This window comes from Carassius auratus, chromosome 30 (assembly GCF_003368295.1).
Source record: "Carassius auratus strain Wakin chromosome 30, ASM336829v1, whole genome shotgun sequence".
Lineage (NCBI taxonomy): Eukaryota > Metazoa > Chordata > Actinopteri > Cypriniformes > Cyprinidae > Carassius > Carassius auratus.
Genome location: NC_039272.1, coordinates 7865779 through 7881939, shown reverse-complemented (window position 1 = coordinate 7881939; position 16161 = coordinate 7865779). Strand labels below are relative to the sequence as shown.

Genomic DNA, 16161 nt, shown 5'->3' with positions numbered 1-16161 from the left:
ATATAACCAGTATTAATGACAAAATATTCAGTCTACACAATATAAAGCATGTCTAAAATAAGCTCACTGAGAAACACAAAAATTGAGAACATTATGCACGTAACAAAATTGATGAATTGTTTCTTCTCATTTATTTAAAGCCCTCCTGACCCTCCTTCATCACAAGATCATTTTATTCTTTCCATTATAATTAAATACATCTTTTAAATCAGACTCATATTCTGAATAGCGAAACCAGCAAAAGCCTCCCTGTATAGATCTTGGGTCATGCATGCTATTATACAAGCCTAACACCATAAAAAAGAAGCAAGAGACTAAGCACCAAGACTTTTTTCTTTTGTTCATATATGAAAGAAACAACAGGTTAGATGACAGTCAGCTTAAAGGCAGTGTGTTTTGCACTTCTAACACACACCAGGCCACCACTACAGTGATTCTGAAATGTCCTTCATTTGAGAGGTACAAACAATACAAAGTGATTACATTTACGTTTTTCAGATGCCACCGTACAACCTTTTTTCTCTCAAAGGTTTTTTTTTTTTCTCCCAACATGAAAGGAAATAGACCAACTACTCACAGCAGAGAGATAGTTAAGCTCTGTTAATTAATAGAAACTAAAGGCACCAGGAAATGGATGAAACAAAATTGGTAGTTGTGTGTGTGTGTCAGTGGTTAAGAGACCCTTCTCCCACAAACAAGCCCAGATACAAAAATCAAATATCTATGAAGTTTTTCTCTTTAATGAATATTTTCAGTCATGTAACTGGGCTGTTCAAGCTGATTTTTGAAAACATTCTTTCATGCGCTCATACATTTAATAAACATTCGTTCTGATTAACTTATGGCCACAAGAGGGTAGCAGAACATTCATTTACAAAGATCAAGAGTTGTTGAATTATTATGGACTGACCCTTCATCTAACTTGCATTCAGACAGTACTACTGATTTGGGTAAAACTTTTGCTAAATATTGTTTTTTTTTTCCTGAACTTAAAATTACATCATAGAGTCTGTAGAGAATTTCATCTCAAGAGTTTATACTGGAACATATCTGTGAAATACAGATTCAAAGTGTCAGATCAGAATTTTCACAACTGTCACATACAACCCAGAATTCTGACTAATGTTTACTTCGCAGTTTCTAGGTAAAGTTTATTAGTAAACTCAGCAGGTCAGGTGCCGTGAGGCGCCCTTTCACACATTTTGATTGTTTAAATGACTCAATGTTGCACCATCACAAATAATCAGGGCTTCTTCTTTTCTTTTTTCACCAGTAATCCAAAAATCTGGCTTTAACACAATGCAACAATGGACAGAGATACGCAAGTTGTCATACTCAAGACTTTTAGGAGAGAATCAAAATCAATACAAAAGTAAAATCCAAAGAAGTTCTACTTCTACAAACACTTCCACTTAACAGAATGTTTTGTGCCACTCTTAAAGGGCCTCAAATCTTTTAACCATTATGATAACCATCACAGTTATCCATAAACAAATTAGCATGAAGAAAAATTGCATTCTTACAAGTATAACACACAGAGATGGCTGTATCAACATCTGGACTAGTTGCTAATTCAAGAGTTTTCAAGCAGTTTTCTGGAAATCTCTATATGAAAGGAAAATATCACACTTACAGTAAAATGGGGATTCCTTTAGTTTTGTTCAGCCTGGTAGAAAAGCAGCAAAAACAGAATGAAGAGGATTTTGAACAAAAGTGTTGTCTAATAATCAAAGATTTGGCATATGGGCGATCTGTCAAGTATTTGAGTTGAATCTGACATACTCATCCCCAACCCGTCATCAAAATATGTACACCTGTTGTTGAACCCTCATCAGCCACATTGCACTACTTTGGTACTTCAGCTTTTCTACCTTAGCTGGATAGAAAAAGGAAGCGGCATGTCAAGCAAAATATGTTTAGGAATAATGTTCTTCACATCAGAAGCTTTGTGGTTTAAGAGAAAAAAAATAAGGTAATATATATACAATCTACACATTCGATGAATCCTTGTATCATTATAGATCATGGATTTGTCCAGAAGAATTTAACAGAGCATGGAGACAGTAGAAGTAGAAGAGGCAAATCGTGTCATTCCAATCCAGTCACATGAAGACGGCAATGGAAAAAAAGGTGAATTAAGGTACATGTTACTCAAACTTCAGACTGTACAAGGTCCAAAAACATAATAGAGGACAAAAGACATACTAATATGAATGTAGAATCATCAAGAGTAAACTTCAGTCCAGGATTAGGCTTGATCTGTGACCACTCTACATTCACCTTGAAAGAATCCATTGATCTTTTAAACACAATGGCAAAAATGGGAACCAATTATTATTCAGGGTCAAAGTTCACAAGACAGGTCTATATAAAAAAGACAAAAAAGTGCTTTAGATTATTAAGTAAAAACAATAAAGTTCATAAAACAGTCAAACTGGGCATCATTAAAAGACCTTCAATGTGTTTTTTGATTTTATTTTTTTTAAATCTTGAGTCCAAAATTAAGGTGTGAGGGTTTTGAATTGCTGACTCAGAGTCCAGTGTTTAAGGGTCAGAGTAAATCTGCAGTCTCAGTGATTCTGAGCCCCACACCAGTGTTAACTGGAAGTGCGTTCCCTAAAACCACGTGATGTCGCTGCTATTTAAATCCCAGCCTTCAAAGAAAGGGTACGTATGCTCCCAATAGGTGAATTTATGAGCAAAGATCCACAGGAGACACTCAGCAAAGCAAACCCTCATCAATATTACCTTCTAGCCTATGAGGTGCCAGAACTTCAAGTCTTTAAAGCAAGGAATAAAACACCCTCTGAAATCCATGGTCTATTTAAAGTTCGTATAACAAAATAGGCATAGGGTAGAAACCAATAATGACAGCCAGGTAAAGTGGTGAATATGGTTGCTGCTAAACTGATTTCATTCATCTTCTTGAAATAAAGATAGAGAGAGAGAGAAGAGAGAGAGGAAGAGAAAGTTGAAGTTAATTCCTATTATTCTCCCAAAATGTTTTTGAAGATGAAAGGCAGAAAAATTAGTAAGTGCTTCATGGTTGCCTCTACAGTGTCCTCTATACCACAGATCCATATAGAGAGGTAAAGAGAGCGAGCAGGAGAGAAAAGAGCAGGTACTGTTGTAAAATCAAATGTAAATACCTTCTACTGAAAGAAGAAAACAGGAAAATCCTTCAAAACCTTTTGTATCCTTCTTGATTAGAACATCTATATTCACTCTCTAGAAAATAACACCAGCCCCTTTCTGAAATAAACTACATGAAGGGCAGTGCTAATGTGGTGACCGAAGTCTTTGTAGGTTACGCCCTTTAAAAAGAATTTTTAACAGACCTTCATTTTGTATGTGATATGTGTTAATAACTGTAGATAAGGATGCTCTGTACAACAAATAGTTTAGATATAAACCTAAATCAAGGTAATCAAGGTTTATGGTACATTAAAAATTACAGACTTTTGTTAGAACCAAATTCGGCAGAAAGGTGGATTTCCAGGTGCATGACTGAGAGCTCAGAACATTTTTTTTTTTTACATACAACACAGACCTAAACAAGCTACATGTTTTAGAGGCTTTTAGATGTGTGTGCAGAGCATCTATGTAGATGTGTATGCATGCATTTCAAGAGTGTGGTGTATGTGTGTGTGTGTGTGTGTGTGTGCAAGCAAGTGTTTGTGTGTGTAGTTTACTAAATAAAGGGCCACGTGATTTTCCCAAACTCACAGTGTTTGTGGTTCTCCAGGGGCTGTGTTTGGGCTCTGTGGGGGAGAATGTGGTGGGGATTGCAGAAGTGGGGTAAAATGTTGGGTTGGAGGGCAATAAGAAGGGGCGGTTGTGGGGGATGGGGGAAATCCGGAGGGCACCAGTGGTCCAGGGGGTCCGAAGGGGCCAGTGGGAGACTCAGCAGGAGGCTGGTTGTAAAAGAAGAAAGCACATTGATGGATGAATGTCTCGATGATTGTCTGGTAGGTGCGTGTGGCTGTCAGAGCATCCATAGAGGTGAAATCTGGCCGCATCAGTGTTGGCCAGAAACAGATGGAGAGGTTCTCACTGGTCATTAAGTTGACTCTGTTCCACTGACTAACCCTGAGAGGGAGAGAAAGAAAAACAGAGATTTGATGTCTCTTCTCTTTAACTGATCCCCAATAGTTAGTACCTGCAGGTGGTTTTCAAACTCACTTGTTTAGATGGCTCATTACATATTTGAAGACATCAAAATTCTCCCTGGGAAATCGTCTTAACACATCCTTCATTGTGTGAAGCCTCTGTTCTCGATCATTAATTTCTATGTGCAAAAAATTAAAAACTGGATTATTCCACAGGTTTAGACAGGCATGGTGTTATGGATGACATAACATCCAATTTTGCTTTCTTTGCATGAAACACTTTCAAATTAATTTACAATATTATATTATTCACAAAAGCATTTATAGAATGCTAAGTGAAATCTTACTGAAAGCTTCTACCAGCTCCTCCTGTGAACTATAAGGAACCAGAGGCTCGGGCAGCTCAGAGAAGAAACTTTTCATTGCTGCTGCAACTGTATTCACAGCGTAGTCTTTCTCAACAAGGTCCAGATTGTGGTCTAAGAAGAATGAAAAATTAATAAATGAACAAAAATGAGAGCGATAAAATGAAGGAACCAAGAAAGGAATCAAAGAAGAACATGAGCAGTAGAGCTTATCCATCAACATGATTGTGTGTGTGTGTGTGGAAATATAACAAAATATATTTTACATTAAAAGCTTGTACATCCTGTCAACATGCACTCATACAAACTATACTGTGTGTAACAATACATGCCTTAACACCATAAGACAATCCACCAAAGTAGTAACAATTTTTTTGAAATTCTTCTGAACTTACCCTGTTCAAACTGTCTCTGCATGCTTTCTATCTCCGCCTTATTCCCACTTACCCTGTAGATACCCTCTGTTGTCAGACCTGAAAGAGAGAGTGTTGATTAACAAGATCATTTTAATGTACATCATCTTTCTATGACTCATTGTAAGCATTTTAAGAAATGAAGTACTAATCACTGCCAGAACACTTTTTGAAGTGTTGAAGATAATTCTACAAACTGCTACTACATACAGGTCTAATAAACTGTCTTTCTGGCTGTTAAAAATGCTTAAAAGAAAAAGAAAAAATCATATAAATATGGTTCTACAATCTTCATTGTCAGACCATAACTGAAACCCAGTTAGGAAAATTGTGAAATGTGTGCAAAACTACGCTGTGGTGTGATTTATGACAGCTACATCCCATTAAGCATCTAATTTTAACTGGACACTGCAATAATGATAAGCTTATATGGTTCCCCATGCATAACTGTTATGGGCAAAGTATGATTGTGAAACAGGAAGCAGAAAATGTACCTGTGGCCTCAATATAACGAATACACTTGTCAATGAAAACTGGAATAGGTCGTTCAAGGGAAACCACACTGACCAAGGGCACCCCAAAGTAGTTACTCTCCACAGGCTTAGAGATAGAATGACGAGGCTTTGGTCTTGTTTTCTGCCAAACAGCAAGACAAATACAGCTTAATTGACAATAAAGACAATTAGCATGGTTATGACTCCTTAATGAAGCCTCTAATAACAGCAATTAAATTAAATATTACAATGTTAAAACAGATGAGCATACTTTTTAAAAATCCATGTAAAAAATGTTAATATATCAATCTTACTTTGCCTGGTCTGCGAAGACTTTTCAGTATGTTCCTTTTTTTGGGATCTTCTCCTTCTTCATTGAGTATGTCTGCCTTTGGTCCTGAAACATCATCATCTTTTGACCTTGAGAGAGTGCCAATCTCATCATCGCTACCAATGGAAAAACTAGTGCGGAAACTGCTGAACTTCCCCAGACGTTTGGAACGATCACGGTAGAGACGTGGCTTCACCCTTGCAGCTGAGAACTTGCGACGTCTCTCCAATGAGCTGCCGTCCCCTTCACTGTCTGAACCATTGCCTCCTCCATTAGAGTGGATCCGATTGGAATTGCGGATGGTAATAATTTTGCCCTGTGTGCTGTCATGTGGCACAGAATATATGCTGTCCTCATAGCTGGGGCGGGGTTTAGAGACCGCATCCATTGGCTCAGCGTAGTCTGAAGGATCATAATCTCCTGCTAGAGGCCACGTCACATTGGATGTAAGGGAACGGCGATGGCTAACTGCATCCACATACGGATTAAAATTTGGTTTTCTAAGGTCAAATGTGACACTAGGTTTGGGTCTTACTTGTGGAGGAACTTTATTATTTAGCTTGTTCTCAAAGGTGCTAAGGTCAGATATCACAGAGAATGTGTCACCTGAGTCCAGGTCAGGCAATTTGAATCCACCGTGAGAGGTGAGTGTGCCATCATGGTAAGGCGGGGAAGCTTCCATATCTTCCTCAGAATCTAACAGCATTGTTACAGGGCTTGAGGAGCCACAGTGTGGTGAATACACATTCTCATTTGTGCTACTGGCTTCTGTGACATTTTCATACATATGACTGGCCTCAACAATAGTTCTTTTTTCGAATACCTCTGTGAAAAATTGTTCCAAAAGGTCTAGTTTTTGTAGTCCTCCAACAACTCCTCCAGTGCCACAGACAATACTGCAAAACCGTCCCTCAAGTTCACGGGCCAGTTCTTCACCTTGGACTAGCAACTCATGAGCAGACTCGCAGTCCAGAAGCTCAGTCTGGGTTTCCCCCACTGCAAGCAGCTGAACTGGGACAATATCCTGAACCTCACACAAAAAGGCACACAGGGTTTCAAAAGAAGCCTTGCGGCTGGTAGAGTATACAGCAATGTAGCCATGCACCAGCCGACTCTTACGGGTGGCAAAAGAAGCGTGGTATGACATTAGAGACAGTTCAATTGTATGCTTGTGACCACCAATTGTTTGTTCTAGCAGAACTGAAGTGCCACTTGTCTGAGGAGAGGTCGGCTTGCAATGATGAGGAACCAGGAATGGTGCAAGGAAGTTGATCAATGTCATAGGAGTCTCCACACATTAGGCACATGACAATACGCAATTCAGCCTCTGGACTGTGATCCTGCTGTAATTCTCGAATACATGGAGGCAGCGGAGGTGCGGGAGGAGAACAGCTACGAAATGTAGAAGTCCTCCTTGTTTCAAGTAGAACCTTCAAGACCTGATTGATCTGCTTTTCATTCACATTTCGCCCATAGCCAGTACCTGGGGAGGCAGGTTCCATGTAGTTACACTGAAGCTTTATAGCTACCTGCTGACCCTGTGAGATTAATGCTTGAGCAGTCTCATTACCAATGTCACCCAGTCCTCCAACACCTCTTTTGGTTACTAGTAAGAGTGACAGGGGAAGCTGGGCCATATGGTTGTCCCTTCTGCCAAGTGTGGACTCTCGCAACTTCTCAATACTTTCGACAACGTATGACAAGGATTCTTTTGAATTGTACAAACAAAGGCATCCATGGGGAGTAAATGTGGATGTATGAAATGAATTGACAGGAAGTCTAACATTACCCTCAATGGGTCGAAGTACAAGCTCATACATTCTACCTTCAAGCATATAATGATCGTCATTGGAACACAATGCCCGAATCTCATTGGCTAATTCTCTGGCAAGACCATCTTTGCCCAGTATAACAAGATTGATCCTATCTACCTTTCCATCAAACATATTGGACTTTCCAAAGGATGGGTATTGTGCAGGAAAGCACAAAGCTAGTATTTGCTCAATTTTGTTATCAATACAGTGTGGGCAGTTTGGACATGTTTCCTTTGTAGGGTGATACACAAAATGGATGTGTTTCAGCACTAAAGCATCCCTTTCGGCTTGTAATTTCTGAAGGGCCTTGAAGCGTTGTTCCTCACCTAACACTTCTTGAATTGCTCCCATCTTCTCTTTACTAGGTTTGGCATCTACTTCAAGTTCATAGAAGAGCTCGGAGTACTCCAGCAAAAGCTCCTGAAAATCCTCTTTTGCCCTGTCGATGATTGCTTTCTGGTGCCGGTTATAAATGTCCAAATATTCTGGCTCCTCAAGCCACTGGTAGAAGTCTTCATTCATGATGAAGCTTCGGGCCTCCTCCCAGGGTTTGCCAGGGGTAACGAAAGGTGATGATGCTAATTTTGCTTTGAACTCATGACGCATATGGGCACGCCTGCATTCGTTCCGCAGGTGTTCAAGGTGTGCATCAAAGATTATTTCAGCAGCCGTGGTGTCTAGCACATCAAAGGGGATACGCTCATCCTCCATGTTGTCAAGATGTGGTGTGTCCTCCCATGGAGCATCGTCCAGTACCACAAACCAATGATCAAAGTCTTTTTTAGACTCAAGCACCTTCTGGACCCCAGACCAGCTCAAATGCTCGATTTCATCCAACTCGGACACTAAGCTGCTCAAGGCGAGTGGAAGAGCGCTCAAGTATGCTTTGCGACGCCTTTCAATGTGTTCCTGTTTTAGCCTGTGAATGTGTTGTTGAAATAGCTTCTTAGCCTTACCCGTACCTTCTAAAAATACATACTCCTTGTATTCAGGTAAAGTCTGCATTCGTCGGCTAATGTTGGGCCATGTTTCATTGTGATTCTTCACAATGTGGTTTACTAACCACTCATAGCGGTCCTTTGCAGAAGCAATTAGTTGACTCTGGTTTTTCAGTGCCTCAAAGTAAGGTATGATCTTGGGCTTACCTCTACCCTTATCAACGAGCTGTATCAAGGTAAGGAAAGCTAAATCAACATTGACGTTGGACCGTGCCGACGTTTCAACAACCTGCAAGTTCTTTTTTGTAATGGCAAAGGTATGAGAGTCCTTGATGTATCGCTCCACACCCTCATCACACTTAGTGAGAACCAGTACAATAGGCTTTTTTGTCTTGCTTAAGTGATTGAACAAGTTGGTGACAAATTTCATTTGATCATCAAAGCTGCGGTTCATACCACGACTGACATCAACACAAAGCAGAAAGCCATCCACCTGCAACTTGCCTTCAGGCATCTGCTTCTGTTCAAAGTCTTGCTCCAGTCCCAGCTGATCAGTGCAGAAGTACATAAGTTTTTCAGCAGAAGCCAGTTTGGTGGAAGCAGCTCTTTTGATGTAGGGCTGTAAGGCTGTGCTGCGATGGGGCTGGAACGTCTGGTCATCAATGAATTCGGTCTGCTCAACCACATGCATTCTGCAGTCTGCACCATCTTCCAAAACTCTCCCCACCTCTCCCCAGAACAGGAAGTGGTCATTGTTGACAACCCGGCCACCGAAGTCACTTGTACTTAGCACAGAAGTGTGATCAAGGTGGAAGTCATCCGCACTAGGACGGACAAAGCGGTTACAAAGGCATGATTTGCCAACTCCACATTGCCCCTTCTCTTTCTCAGTTCCCGACAGGCCAACAACAACGAGGTTGTAGATAGGCATTCGGGATTCTTGCTTTTTAGCCATCATCATCGTACACAGGCATTCATCTTGCCATGCCCCAAAGGATGACAGCGGGCAGACTCTTTAAAATGTGTCCATAAAATGTTGAAGTAAGGCCCTGTATTTGATTTACAATTTAGGATTTAGTTCTGAGGTTTCAATCATCCTTTCAGGTCAAGAAAATTGCTTGTATGTTCTGCCCATTATAGGGTACTAATAAGAGATGAGACAGGAAGAGGCAGAAGCAGGAATTGGGGCTAGCCTAAATGAGAAAAAAAGGGAGAAAGAACAAACAAACCATTATCAGCAAAATTGTGTGCTTTGTTTGCAGAAAAGGCAAATTTTTAAGCCTTTTAACCTACTTGATGAGTTCCCACAGATATTAAAACGATGTATTCAATTCACACAGTATAATGCCACATTAAACAATAAATCCCCTATTGTACCTAGCAAATTACATAAATACATTTCAATATGTTTCTAATAATTCTACTTCATTTCTACAATCATTTTAAATGATATTCTAAACAAACATTTAATAAAAATTACAATTCTAATAAAAAAAAAGCAAAAGTTATGATTATGGATTTCTAGCAATATAAGACTGATGTTCTATGCTAACAATCCTACACAACTATGTAAATTCCACAAAAAAATAATAATAATAAAAATACAGTAGTCACTGTAAACATTTGAAGTGGATCAAAACCTTTCATCAAAGTTCTTGTCTTAGGACAAGATAAAACTTCGATTAACTTTTTGATCCACTTCAAATGTTGACTTCTATAGTTATAGTACTATAGTACTATATAATAGTTCACTTTACAGTCCTTTATCTTTTAACAATTGGTTTCATAATGTGCTTTAAATTTGAACACTGAATTTAAAGACTGTTTGCTAGTTTCTGGTTATTTTGTGTTGTTTAGGTTTTGCAAGTTGCCCAATTTCCAAAACAACACTTCAGACTTCAAATGGTTATTATTTAAATGGCCACATTGCTTGCATACACAGCAGGCATAAGCAATAATTCCAGCATGTTATTAATCCACTGTTATCCTTAGCTAGTGCTAGTGTTGCTATTTAAAGACATAGGAAATTCCTGATTAGTTCATTTGCAGGAAATAAGTCTTCTGTTGTCTGAAGTAGTCACTTCAAATCTCAAAGTTCAATACTGTAAATAAAATACCAAGGCTCCCTTATTCTTACAACCCAAACCATATTAATGACAACTTTTACAATATTTCATTATCTGAATGTCACTGGTGCTTGTCAGTTCAACTTTCAATTCCAAAACATTGCCAGGGTGTTACTAGATGGTTTCCAGGTCAGTATGAGCTGTTCGTAACGCATTGCTATGTGGTTGTTAAATTATTCAAGTTTCTATGACATTCCGGTTGTATATATTGATTACACAATACTACATACAAAATACTAAGGTACAATATAAATACATAAAACCTTACAGTATAGGTAATTACTTCCCCAGTGAACTGTAGCACTAAGTGTCAAAAAGTTAACCTACATTTTCAAAGTATTTTATGAGCATGATCTAATAGCAAGCACATTTAAACAAATAAGAACTAGTGAATACAATATTAACAGCATTTAATGATTTCTTTCTTTAATCATCTCTGTATTATTTCAAACACAATAGCACACTCACAATTCCATCATTTTTGCACTTATATGTCATTCCAAACCCATATGTCTTTTAATTATGAAATGCAGAGGGGAAACTTTTAAATAATGTATGTGATTGTTGTTTTTCATGCAATTACAATGAATGTGGACTGGTACTTTCAAGCTTCAGAAAAGCACAAAAAAGCTTCAGAAAAGCATCTTAAGTGGCTGATGTGATATGTCTTCTAAAGCCGTTTGATACATTTATTTGAAAAAAAATTAACCGTAATTTAAGTTGTTGTTTTAAGTTGCTACTTTCATGTTACTTTTTTGCTTTTCTGTAGCTTGACAGCACCAGTCCTCCTCATTCACTTTCATTATACTGAAAAGAGGTGGCAGAATATTCTTAAATTCTTTGTGTGTTCCACAAAAGAAACATCACAGAGTGTTTTCATGAATTAACTAAGGGCATTGTCACCTGCAGTTGTGGAAACCAGTATTAACTGTATGCATATTGTAAATAAGACAACTTAATGGGTGACATTTTAACATTTTCAAAGAATGTATTCATTAAAGATAAAAATAAATATTACTTTGACAACAATTATTGCACTTTACACCAAAAACAAAGGCATACACAGTATTTATGTTGTTGTATTGTTAAAAAATATATATATTCATCACTTAATTAGAGCTGTACCAAATACAATAAAAAACAACATTTTGGCTATTAAATTTTTTTTCTACAGCTATTCCTGGACAATGTGTTACTCCTGCTTTCTTTTACTGGTGCAGACACAGGAAATGTTTTGCTGCTGAATCCTCATGCAATATCTGGTGTTGTAGACTTAAACACACAAATACAGACTGTCTGACTACAGAGCTCAAAGCAGGCGATCCACAGGCGGGTCAGGTGCAGTCCAAGTGGGTGCTAGCGACAATACTGTCTGATTGCTACATGATATCAGAGTCTACCAGCTGTTTAGACTTACCTTCAACGCACCAAGACACACGACACCAAGACTAAAACTTGCTGTTGCCCACTGTGTTGTTAGAAAATGTATGGCTTGAATATACATCAATAACTGTTGTGGTTGTATGTGCATGGCAAAATAAAAACATCTTATGGCACACTCTTCAAGCAAAATACACAATATTAAGTTCTAAACCCTAAAAAATACAACTGCTAAAGGATTCACTCCCAAAGCCTAGGCCCAGCATAGCCTAAGCATGAAAGCTACGTAATGGGGATGTCAAGGTTCAGAACTGCTTTCTTTGAGCGGCTCAGCTGTCTCTGTGCTGCTGCAACATAAATTACATACTCAACTGTCTGTGACATTTTCCTCACGTATTTAAATCATGTATACAGTTATAATAAATTAGCGCGACTCATCTACGTTGGTGTATTCTACAGTGCAGCGTTACATAGCGATTAACAAGGTGCACATCACGTGAGAAAATAGTCTGCCCATTTCTAACATTCTGGGATTATTAGAGTGCAAGATAAATCCGTTTTCCGTGCAACCAAGGCGCTGCCTGCACAATAGACAGCACTCACTTGTATTAGTAGTAGCCTAGATACAAATTCTCTTCTGTAGCTACTACTCCGCTTCATATTTAAAGATATTCGATTTAGGTTTCTTAAACGACTGAAAACTGTTACGTATGTGTCACGGTCTACTTTGCTCGTTAATACTTGTTTTAATGAAACACCGGGGTTAATACACACATAGCTTACATACCAGTGCCTTTCTCCGTCCTCTCTTTCCCTTCTCAACCCCTTCTCCCTCGTCCAGGCCAGCGCAAGAGCGCTTACAACCGGCTCGGTCAGTGTTGTTGGAAACCAGAAAGAAATGAAAACAAAAGACTACGTAAAAAGCCGAGGACGTTAAATTCGGTGGGGGATGTTTGATTGTGGCTTGACAGACTTGCAGTTTCCAAAGGATATTTTTGTCAGGCGCTACTTACTGATATCGCGTTCGCATTGAAACGGCTGTTGAAAATCTACCGATGGCTAAACATGTCCAAACAAAGAAATGTCCTTTTTCGGAGGCCAGTCGTTTCCGTGCAGAAAATGTTTTTTTTTTTAATTATTATTATTTCTTCCTCTGGCCTAAGCACGTTGGTTTTGATCTTTTATAATGCCCTTTGTTGTGGCCATAAAATCCTGATTTCACCGTGTGCAGACGGCATGCAGCGATGCCCTTACAATCAGGCACAACATCCAGTTTTTCGTAGCCAAATCACGAGCGATCTGGGCCACGCATGTCTTTAAATGTTACGATATATAAACATTGTGCGTGAGGGTGAAAGTGGTTGTCCAAGCCTCCCAATAATGGCGGTCCTTACGCCGGAGCCCAACTCCGAATCTGCCCTCTTTCGCTCTCCTTTTTTGAGAATAAAAGAGGTTTAGTGAGACAGCCGAGACTCGCCCAGTGGCGCATGGACAACAGCACAGCGCTGAGCCAATTACAAGAGCCGAGCTCTAGCGCGCGCGGACGCAGGCCCGATCTAAAGGCGAAGCAGCATCCTTTCAAAGACAGAGTTGTTGCAGATTATTGGGATCGTATATATAGTTCTAAAAATAACTTCGTGAAGCAGTATCTTAAAATATAATGCGTCTGAGTTTAACACGTGAGTGTATACGTCAAGATTTTGACGTATAGTCTATATCTGACACTACAATCAGGAATGGGCAGTATTTCAAATACATGTATTTGTACTATTTTGTATTTAAATACATTTAATATTAGTATTTTTGTAGTTTAAAAATACATGAATACTTTTTGCCAGTCAACCTCTTTATTAGACTGCTGATTTCCTGTATCAACAAGTATACAAAAATACTAAAAACTAAAATTACTAAGATTAAATGTATTTAAATACAAAATACATTAGAATTTTCCCAGAGGTATTTAAAATACAAAATAGTATTTCAAATTCATGTATCTGAAATACTGCCCATCCCTGCAGGAAATCAGCTCTAATAAGGAGGTTGGTACCTTAATGTATTTAGAAAATTCAAAAATACTCAGATTAAATGTTTAAATGCAAAATACATTAGAATTTCAAAGGTATTTAAATACAAAATAATATTTTAATAAATAATATGTACATGTATTTGAAATACAGGCCACCCCTGACTACAGTGTTCTTTAAATTTGTAGTAAATTTCACAGAAAGGATCATTTGAGTTTTATTTTATTGTGACAGTATACATAGAAGGAAATGAAAATGAACTATTTATCTGAAAAAACTGATACTGAAACTGTACGTTGAGACCACAAGTGATTATGGAAAATGGTGATCCTCCTTGGTGAATTTACTGAGGTGTCTGTTTACCTGCAGAAAACAGAGAAAGAGAGTTGAAATTTGGTTATTCATCTTTTCCATCAACATTCTGTTAATATACTTTTATATGTTGTGAATCTGTAAAACATTCAGAGTTTATAAAATAATAAAGAAAGACCATCACCTTTTAAAAGTCATTTAAAAAAAAGCTTTCTTGACAGAAAGTCATGACATTTATTTTTTAAAACATGATGTAATGCTTGCTAGGAATATGACTGCCAAAAGTGTAACAATGTATGTTAATGCATATGCATGCTTACGGTGAAGGTTAATGAAGGAGAGGTCAAAGATCACCATTGTCTTCAAACCTGCAGAGAAGACACACCAAGAGGTAAGAGAGGGAGTATGTGTGTGTCTTTTATTGTATAAATATTTTATATGCCTTACTTAGAAGACGCCTTGTTTCCACAGTTGAGCTTTTTGCCTGCCAGAAAAGATAACGTTTGATTACACAATGAAAAAAAAAAAAAAAACGATGTGTGCATGCATTGCTGTGTTTGCTTGTATTTTTATTATAATTTATGCAGAAAGGACATGCTGTAGATTGCATGAACCTAGACATACTCACTGAATATGATAGCCATGCCCAAACAGAACAAAACAGCTGCAAAGATCAGCCCTCCTTTTCTGATTAACTCATAATCTTAAGCACACACAAAGATAGTTATAAACAAGATATCCACAAAAGTGTTTTTAAAAGAAACTTTGCATTAATAGTTGTAGAGCACAACTTTAGCTGGCTGTTAAGAGCAGGACTGTTACTTTGACTCTTGAGATATATAAAATAAGATACAATCAATTGTCCTACATTCATACTCACAAAATAGACATTTTTAAATGAGTTTATGATCATTTCACAGTCCTGTCAGTTTAATAAAGGGGTTTAATTAACCATGAGACATTCTTACCATAGGTGAAATCAGCATCTGAATACTCAGGTTTTTCTTAAAAGAGAACACACAAGGATATGTTAACTTTAGTGTTAATATTATTTCTACTTATAATACATGTCTAAATTTGTTAAATGGATAGTTGCCGCGAAGAATCAACCAAAACATTGTTTTTTCTAACAATTTTAAAAATATCTTATTTTACATTCTGCAGAAAAAAGTAAGTCATACAAGTTTGTAAGAACATAAGGGTGTGTCAAAGAGAATCTGCGGTATATGATATGTTTTTTTAAAGACATAAGGGTGTGTGAAAGAAAATTTGTGGTATATGATGTTTTTTTTAAAGACATACTTAAAAGTTTAGTGCCTATACAGCCAGGTTTTTTATGTTTGATAACATTATATAAAGTTAGTTGAATCAAACTTACCCACTCCCATCGTTAGCAGTGTTGCAGGACCTCAAAGCTTTCAAGGTTGATAACAGCAGAACTGTGTAAGTCAAAGAGGAGTTTGAATGTTTGCAGGGAGCTCCTTAAACTCTCTGATGGTGGAACTGTAACTGGTGGAGCGAATGACAAATCAGTGACAACTACAGGGAGGAGAGAAAGTATGTGTGTTTCGTATATAACGACCTTCAAACCCTTCGCTCTGACACGTCTTATCCAGTAAACCTTAAAACATGCACATAAACACAAGCCTTTGGGACATTTCTTAATATCTAACCATTGAGCAGTGCTGAATGTGCCCTTGCAATAAGATGACAAGGTCATTAAAGCTCATTGAGAAACAAGACCAGACCAGAGATTTAAAATTTGAAGGCCAGATAATCTAATATAAGATAAATAAATAACTCATGATGTAAAATACAAAAATTATATACACACATTGTGAAATGTACACTTTTT

At 37.9% G+C, this 16161-nt stretch overlaps 1 protein-coding gene and 1 pseudogene across 1 annotated transcript; both read right to left on the bottom strand.

The window, feature by feature from the left end:
• Window positions 1-713: 713 nt before the first annotated feature.
• LOC113049072 (rho GTPase-activating protein 35-like) lies at window positions 714-13683 on the bottom strand (annotated as a pseudogene).
• Window positions 13684-14197: 514 nt separating this feature from the next.
• Window positions 14198-15856, bottom strand: LOC113049071 (sodium/potassium-transporting ATPase subunit gamma-like). The gene is made up of 6 exons (XM_026211106.1): window positions 15685-15856; window positions 15275-15310; window positions 14935-15009; window positions 14754-14790; window positions 14627-14674; window positions 14198-14357 (listed from the first exon to the last, which is right to left on the bottom strand). Exons 1-5 carry the CDS (start codon window positions 15692-15694, stop codon window positions 14650-14652), a joined length of 183 nt encoding a protein of 60 aa, XP_026066891.1. The 5' UTR covers window positions 15695-15856; the 3' UTR covers window positions 14198-14357; window positions 14627-14649.
• Between the last annotated feature and the right edge of the window lie 305 nt (window positions 15857-16161).